Source organism: Nematostella vectensis, chromosome 4 (assembly GCF_932526225.1).
Source record: "Nematostella vectensis chromosome 4, jaNemVect1.1, whole genome shotgun sequence".
NCBI lineage: Eukaryota > Metazoa > Cnidaria > Anthozoa > Actiniaria > Edwardsiidae > Nematostella > Nematostella vectensis.
Window position 1 is genome coordinate 18,141,965 of NC_064037.1, and position 9,144 is coordinate 18,151,108.

The 9,144-nt window shown below is 41.8% G+C and overlaps 1 protein-coding gene across 1 annotated transcript; it reads left to right on the top strand.

Annotated features, from left to right (window-relative positions):
• Positions 1 to 1,631: 1,631 nt before the first annotated feature.
• Positions 1,632 to 8,876, top strand: LOC116608832 (uncharacterized protein K02A2.6-like). Its single transcript, XM_048726871.1, is given in 3 exon segments — positions 1,632 to 4,120; positions 4,301 to 8,136; positions 8,620 to 8,876. Coding segments are annotated over 2 exon segments (4,047 nt in total). The 5' UTR covers positions 1,632 to 1,762; the 3' UTR covers positions 5,990 to 8,136; positions 8,620 to 8,876.
• The last annotated feature ends 268 nt before the right edge of the window (positions 8,877 to 9,144 follow it).

Sequence of the window (9,144 nt, forward strand, 5' to 3'; positions counted from 1 at the left end):
AGCTGCTTGAAGACGCAATCGTAGAAAACGACATCGCTCAAAGCGTGCAAAGGTTCCAGTTAGCCGTGCAGGAGACTGAGTCTTGCGGCGCTAACGCGATCAAGGTGACGTAACGTGACCAAGGACCGCGAGGTGCGAAGCAAGGCCGTAGTGCACGCAGAGGGCGCAGCGCCTGACCCATCTTCGCGAACAACATCGCCCGGACCGAACGACGAAACTACGCCGCATCAGAGGATACACATTCAAACAAGGCTTGCAAGGCCCTAAGGGTGACAAAGGCGATAAGGGTGATAAAGGTGACCGAGGCATACATGGGGTAAAGAGTGATCAAGGCATACAAGGTGATCCATTATCATACAATGATCTAACACCCTAAAAGATCCTATCAAACAATCAATCTTCCCTTTTTTATATATATGTATAAGCATCTAGTTGTTTTTTTTCTTTTTTACATTTGATAGGGATAAACTAAATTAATTTCGATAAAGGAAATGCCTAGTGTCTAAATTAACGGTATGTTTTCTAGGTAGACCCAAAATATAGACGCCCTAAGGCCTGGACAAAGATCATAATTACACACAACGCATTGTGGTTTCTAAACAACCAAAACCTGTGGAACTCGACGTCGAACAAAGTGAAGATAGTCGCTGTGCCTTATGTGTAGGACGGGTTATACCCTAAACACTAAGGCCATTACATTACCTAGTAAACTATATCCCAGATGGAGCACAAGAAACAATAGCCATCTCTATACCAATCGATTACTCCACTGGACTGACAGAGGCTACACCCTTCGGATCGAGTGCTACTGCATAGATCCAGTAATGCTCACAATGGGGACTATCAACATCCAAACGGCTGGGTGGGGTTTCCGTGGGGATGGTATTAGGAGAGGGGCCATAGATGGGAAGCCAGGCTACCGATTCACTGAGGCTGTAATCGACATAGGTAACTTCATAGGTACTATCACTTTCACCTCCTCGCATAACTCACCAAGCCCAAAAGAATCCAGGTGTGCGCCTTCGGCATCGAAGGTGAAATAGAGGCGAACTATCAAGTAAGTTCCGCTTGAAAACGAAGCGTAAAGGGCAGTGCCTTTGCAATTCGTAGGGCAAAACATTTTAGCATCTGGAGACCAAGTAGGGGCATCTTGGGGTGTGAACATACCGTAGAACCACCAACACACCAGCACTGGGATCGTTTTCGATAACCATCAGACCTGTGAGATACCAGCTCTGCATATGGGGGGCTAGCGGTACCATAGTCCACATTAACACCGAGACAGTCGCTAACCCAACACTTCTCACTAGCAGCGTAATATGCGAAGAACTCTCATTCGATGTTGAGTACATGTAAGATATCACAAAGCAGGAGACGTTCATCGAGATTATCTAACCGTATAGTAAAATGGACAATATGTACGAAGCAAAGCCGCATGAGAGAGGTGGTCAGGTTTACCCAACCATTCCAGAGGCGGATCTAGCTTTTAGAAAAGGGGGGGGGGGGGGTTTGCTTATTGACAAAGAGGTGAAGGGGGTAATGTTTTTGTTTCTGGAAACCCAAAGGGGGGTTTAAACCCCCTGTACCCTCCCCCTAGATCCGATACTGCATTCCTGTAATGTTTGGGATTCCTGTTTGTATGACCGCAAGGTTTTCTGGGTAACAGCAATAAACAACGAGAGTCCGCCATTACTGTTTATTCGTTTTGATCCTAAGGTTTTTCTCAAATACATTACATTTTTTGGCGACGAGGATTTCGGAAATGGCAACCTACGGCAAAATAGACGAATTCGACAGAGATTCTGATTCATGGGAACAGTATATCGAGCGTCTAAACTTCTATTTTGAAGCAAATGGAGTAACTACGTCTGACGATGACTTGAAAATACGCCGTGCAATCCTCCTCAGTTCGGTAGGGAAACAAACCTACAAATTAATGTCTGATCTGCTGGCCCCAGCGAAACCTGGAGAGAAATCTTATGCTGACTTGTGCACCTTGGTAAAGAGCCATTTCAACCCAAAACCGAGTGAAAGCGTGCAACGGCACAAGTTCAATAACCGTTTCAGATTGAGCGGGGAGAACGTGTCTGACTTTGTAGCGGCTCTACGAAACATGGCAGAATACTGCAATTTTGGTGGCAGTCTGGAAAATATGCTGCGTGATCGTCTGGTGTCTGGAATTAACAATGAAAGAATCCAAAGGCGTTTGCTATCAGAAGAGAACTTAACTTTCAAAAAAGCTTACGACATTGCTTCGTCTATGGAAACGACCGCACAGCACATGGCCGATCTTCAATCTGCTCCTTCTACGTTAAGTTCAACGTCTGCATCTGTAAAAAAGGTCAGTTCTTCGCCCTCACCGCGTTCTAAAAGCGAAAATAAAGAGTGTTATCGTTGTGGAAAAAATCACCACCCGTCAAAATGTCGTTTCAAGGAGGCCACGTGCCATTATTGTAAAAAGAAAGGACATATTGTTGCCAAATGTCTCAAAAAAGCAAAAAAGTCGTCCGAGACAACCAAGCCAAATTCAAACCACCATCCAAAACAAGGGAAACCAGCAATTCATGTCCTGGATACTGATAAAGAAATAGAAGATGAAGATATATATCCATTGTTTGCTGTCAGTCAAGGCAACCGCCAAAATCCGTATGTAGTAGATGTTGAATTAAATGGTCTTAAAGTTCAAATGGAACTGGACACTGGTGCATCACTTTCAGTAATCGGAGAGGACATTTTTGATCAATTGAAGAACATTGAGGGTTCATCTCTCAATCTGCAAGATACCAAGCTAACCTTGAAAACATACACCGGGGAGACAATTCCAGTTTTAGGAAAGCTTGTAGTGGAAGTCAAGTACAAGGACTTCTTTGAACACTTGCCAGTTATAGTTGTACAAGGCAAGGTGCCCAGTCTCTTTGGACGAGATTGGTTACAACATGTTAAGTTGTCATGGCCAGAGATTTTCCTAGTTCAAGTTGTATCCCCTGATGTGTCTGACCTGCTAAAGAAACATGAAAATTTATTCAAGGAAGGACTAGGGACAATTCAAGGAGTGAAAGCAAAGATATACGTTGATCCTCAAGCCAAACCCAAGTACTTCAAACCTCGCCCGTTAGAATATGCACGACGTCAGAAGGTAGAGAGAGAATTGGACCGTTTGTTAGAAGAAGGAACAATTCGTCCAGTTCAATTTTCGGAATGGGCAACACCCATTGTGCCCATTGTCAAATCTGATGAGTCTATACGCATTTGTGGAGACTTCAAAGTTACTTTGAACCAAGTTAGCAAACTTGACAATTACCCAATTCCTAAAACAGAGGATCTGCTAGCTCAACTTGGAGGTGGAGTGCAGTTTACAAAACTAGATCTGAGTCAAGCTTATCAACAACTTGAGTTAGATGAAGAATCAAAGAAGTACACCACTATCACCACTCATAAAGGCCTATTTGAGTACAATAGACTGTGCTACGGCATTGCCTCAGCCCCTGGGATTTTCCAACGCACAATGGAAAATTTACTGCAGGGTATTCCGAATGTTGTAGTACGAATAGATGATATTCTCATTGCCGGGAAGACATCAGCAGATCATCTCAAAAGTCTAACAGAAGTCCTGTCACGTCTGGACAAAGCTGGCGTCCGTCTTAAACGTTCGAAGTGCATTTTTCAAGCACCTGAAGTCACTTACCTGGGACACCGCATAGACAAAGATGGTATCCACCCCCTTGACGAGAAAATCAAAGCAATTCAAGAGTCACCGAGACCTTCTAATCTGAAAGAACTGCAAGCCTTTTTAGGCATGCTTAACTATTACGCTTGTTACATACCTAACATCACTACAATACTATCTCCTTTACATCAGCTGTTAGTCAAAGACACACCTTGGAACTGGAGTGAAGCACATGAAAAATCTTGGAACCAAGCCAAGTCCACACTTCACTCTTCACAACTTCTAGTGCATTACAGCTTGGAAAGAGAGTTAACCCTTGCTTGTGACGCATCACCATATGGTCTTGGTTGTGTTATTTCACATGTGATGGATGATGGGACTGAACGTCCTATTTCATATGCCTCACGTACTCTGTCCCCAGCCGAAAAACCTTAGGATCAAAACGAATAAACAGTAATGGCGGACTCTCGTTGTTTATTGCTGTTACCCAGAAAACCTTGCGGTCATACAAACAGGAATCCCAAACATTACATACTGCCCCACCCAAGTTTACAACTAAAAGATACTTGCTTGCTGAGGCCAGTAAAACTATCAAATTTATACACACAACATGTCAACAAGTAAAAAAAAAAGAACTATTCACAGCTCGACAAAGAGGCAGCAGCCATCATGTTCGGGGTGAGGAAGTTCCACTCATACTTATATGGACGGAGTTTTACCATCTACACTGATCACAAACCCCTGCTGGGTCTGCTACAGTCAACTAAACAAATACCGACCTCAGCCTCACCACGCATATTGAGGTGGGCGGTATTCCTGTCAGGCTACTCATACACTTTAGTATATCGAGAAGGCCAGAAAAATGGTAATGCCGATGGCCTGAGCCGGCTGCCATTGCCAAATGAAACCAGAAATGTTCCAGTGCCTGGAGACATTATGTTTGTAATGAATCATCTTGAAGTCAACACACCCGTTAAAGTCAAGGACATTGAGCGTTGGACCTCAAAAGATCCTATTCTTAGTGCAGTACGACACCAAGTAATGTCCGGTTGGCCCAATTCAAATGATCGCATTGAGTTCAAGCCCTACTCTTATAGAAAGCACCAACTTAGCTGTCAGGATGGCTGTCTACTCTGGGGCTCTCGCGTAGTCATTCCTCCTCAAGGAAGAGTCAAGCTTCTCCAGGAACTACATGATGGACATCCTGGAATGGTTCGCATGAAAATGTTAGCCCGAAGCTATTTCTGGTGGCCGGGCCTGGACGCGGATATTGAGCAAAAGGTGAAAGATTGCACAAGCTGCCAGAGTAATGCTAAGGCACCTTCTACTGCACCCCTACATCCGTGGGAGTGGCCGTCTAAACCTTGGTCTCGCATACATATTGACTATGCAGGACCTTTCGAAGGACACATGTTCCTGGTGATCGGTGATGCCTATAGTAAGTGGATCGAGGTATTCAAGACAAACTCCAGTACTGCTGCAGTAACCATCCAGAAGTTAAGAGAATGCTTCTCAGTACATGGACTGCCTGATATCATTGTATCTGATAATGCAACTGCCTTCATAGGTGAAGAATTTGCCCTTTTTATGTCTGAGAATGGCATAAAACACATCACTTCAGCACCTAAACACCCAGCATCCAATGGATTTGCTGAAAGTTATGTTCGCACTTTCAAGGAAACAATGAAGAAGATGGGAGGGGAAAAGGAAAACTTAGACACGAAGTTAAGCAGATTTCTACTAAGCTATCGTACCACACCTCATGCAACCACTGGTAAAACACCTGGTGAGCTATTAATGAACCGGAAGCTGAAGACGCGCTTGGACCTGGTAAACCCCCTTAGTCAGGACACAATTCGCACTCGGGTAGAAGATAAACAGCTCGCACAGAAGAAACAACACGACAATCTAGTGCCACTCAGAGAATTTCAAGTGAATGACCCAGTATTTGTCAAGAATTTTTCATATGGTCCAAAGTGGTTATGTGGAACAATTATTCAACAGTCAGGACCGGTTTCGTATGTCGTTCAACTCAGTTCAGGTGGAGTGTTTCGACGACATGTTGACCATCTTCGCCTGAGGACAAGCACACCCACAGTCGCCAATGATCTTCAGAGTTCAACAGAATTGGCCCAAGTTCCAATGCAAACAACTGTACCCAAGCAGATTCCAGAGGAATTTAAGGAACCTGAGATCACAGTTCCAGAACCTTCATTGGAACCGAAGAAGACAGAGCTTCCAGCTTCTGAACCTGCAAGTACTCTGCGAAGAAGTACTCGACTCAAAACCACACCTACTCACCTCAAAGACTATGTATGTTAATTTTAAGCAGCATATCACACACTGTGTACATTTTTCCGGATCTGATGGATTGACAACTTGTCAAGAACTTGTCATGGACATTGTTGTTGTTTTTTACTTGTTGACATGTTGTGTGTATAAATTTGATAGTTTTACTGGCCTCAGCAAGCAAGTATCTTTTAGTTGTAAAATTGGGTGGGGCAGTATGTAATGTTTGGGATTCCTGTTTGTATGACCGCAAGGTTTTCTGGGTAACAGCAATAAACAACGAGAGTCCGCCATTACTGTTTATTCGTTTTGATCCTAAGGTTTTTCTCAAATACATTACAATTCCGAACGGAGACGACAATGGTAAAAGTTTCAGACTACAGCAAATCTGTAGCATCACACACACAACACACAATAAACTCAGGGTTGGAACGTCACCGAAGGGTTGGAACATCACCGAATGGTTAGGAACATCACCGAAGGGTTGGAACATCACCGAAGGGTTGGAACATCACCGAAGGGTTAGGAACATCACCGAAGGGTTGGAACATCACCGAAGGGTTAGGAACATCACCGAAGGGTTAGGAACATCACCGAAGGGTTAGGAACATCACCGAAGGGTTGGAACATCACCGAAGGGTTGGGAACATCACCGAAGGGTTGGGAACATCACCGAAGGGCTGGAACATCACCGAAGGGTTGGAACATCACCGAAGGGTTAGGAACATCACCGAAGGGTTAGGAACATCACCGAAGGGTTAGGAACATCACCGAAGGGTTTGGAACATCACCGAAGGGTTAGGAACATCACCGAAGGGTTAGGAACATCACCGAAGGGTTAGGAACATCAACGAAGGGTTTGGAACATCACCGAAGGGTTAGGAACATCACCGAAGGGCTAGGAACATCACCGAAGGGTTAGGAACATCACCGAAGGGTTTGGAACATCACCGAAGGGTTTGGAACATCACCGAAGGGTTTGGAACATCACCGAAGGGTTAGGAACATCACCGAAGGGTTAGGAGAAAGTACGCTAAAGCCAGGTCCAGGCTAGAAATTTGTCCTAAATAAGAAAAAGAACTGACTCATGTGACATTTACTTCGATCAACAAAATTTATACATCATATTATATTTTCATCTTATGTTACTGATTTGGTGTATTGGGTATGGAATCTGAATCGATTTCTACGCGCAGTGTTTTCAAAGATGGACAGTGTGATGGAGAGAATACTGGGACGAGCCGCCTTAAGATCATATGCATGGAGCACAAAATAACAAAGGCTTCAATACTTCTTTAGGGTAAAAGTGATAGGGATGCTCATCAGGAAATTCCAAAAATACCCCTAAACAATACCTGAACACCCAAAATTGCTACCACAAAAATACCCCAGAAGCGAAAAAAATTACCCCTAAAAATACCAAAACTGTAGACCCTTTTAAAGTTATCGTTTCTTGCCTACCATCTAGCATAACCTTGCAACCTTTAAGGTAATGTTTTCATACTAACGATTTACTACTATAATGGCATTTTACTCTACATAGGTATTTAGCGTGCTGTTCTCTAAGGTCAATTCTGAATCACCTTGTAGATTTGCATATTAGTCCGGGGGCCTGTGTCGGAAAAATCGGTCCCGTGGCAGTTTCATGATTATTTTAGTTTCTTTTCGGAATCTCATAGTTTTGGGGGTACTAATTCGAAAAAAAGGAATTTAGTGCCATTTTATGCAAATTAGGTATGACGTCATCTCAAAAATGCAAAATATCGAATAAATTGCATTTTTTCTAAAAGAAAACTGCAAACGTTACCTAAACATAATATATTACATATTTCCAATAGCAAAACATCCGAAATATTATCATAGCGAAAATTGTAAAGAAAATTAAACACGAAGGCGCGGTATAAAAAGGTGCTTCCATTGGAAGCATCGGCTCATTTGTCAATCAACCGCCGTGGAGTGAGGATCAAATTCAAGATGGCGGCCCGAGTCAAGTACAAAACACATAGGGGAGAGGTTTCAAAGCGCGTCCTAATGTATAAAAATGCCAACTGTACCTTCTAGTCCGATAGAATTGTAAAAAAGGAAACTCAGTAGAAGTAAAGCTACGAAACCAAAGTGATTTATACAAAAAAGGAGCAAACGCATGATCGGAAAACAACGATTTCAAACCTTGACAAAAGGTGAGCTTTTTATGCCAAAAATTTACTTTTCATAGCTTTACAACTCACAAAACAGGATTTAAATTAGTCATCATAAGCTTATAGGTACTTAAAGTGGCGGGGAAACTCTGTTATGCTAGAAAATGCATCTTGACTTTGTCCACATTACTGGCGATAGAAGTAATGCAGGCCTTCTATAGAAAATATGTTGTTTGTAGATCAAATCTTGCTTTCCTCTTGTTTGTTTTTATTTTTACATCGCTTCGAGCTAGGACAAGATTGTTTTGTGGTGTGTGAAGTTTTAATTTTATTTACAAGCTACTATAAGTTGGAATTCAAGTATAAATATGTAATAAATGGTAGTGTTTTTTTTATCGTTGGGATCAGTCCATTATTTGTATTCTAGTAATGTTAACTAAACAGTTTGTTTGAATGAATTGGGGGCCAAACTTGCATGCCGAATCTATTATATAATTTCTAATCAATTATATGATTTCATCCTAGCTATACCCAAGAAGCAAGTCATGGTGACGTCTGAATAATCAGCAAGATATATTCCTCAAGAAAAAGCAGATACATAGACATGTATTACATTTTCCATGTGATTTTAAATCATAAACATTCCTTTGTAAAGGAAACATGTTTTGTTGCTATAAGATTGATGGATGTGTTAGTGAAGTGTATAAAGCAACCAGTCATATTTTATAAACTGTATTATAGATTATACTTTTGTTGAATAAACCAAAATGCTTTCTCTTTTATCCATTTAGTTCAAGACTTCTCATTCTTACAGTAAAAGCAAGTGTAGATACACGGAGGATATCCATTGAATGAAAACAGTGAAAGTCATGTCTCTATTTTGTATAATTAACTTATAATTAACTTAAAGTAAAAAACATATGTTTGGGTAAACCCTTTATAAAACTAAGGATCCAGACTGGATTTGGGCAAATAGAAACAAAAGCTAATTCAATTGTTATTATTTCTACATTATTTGTAGTCATCATAGATTGCAAGATAAAAACAAAA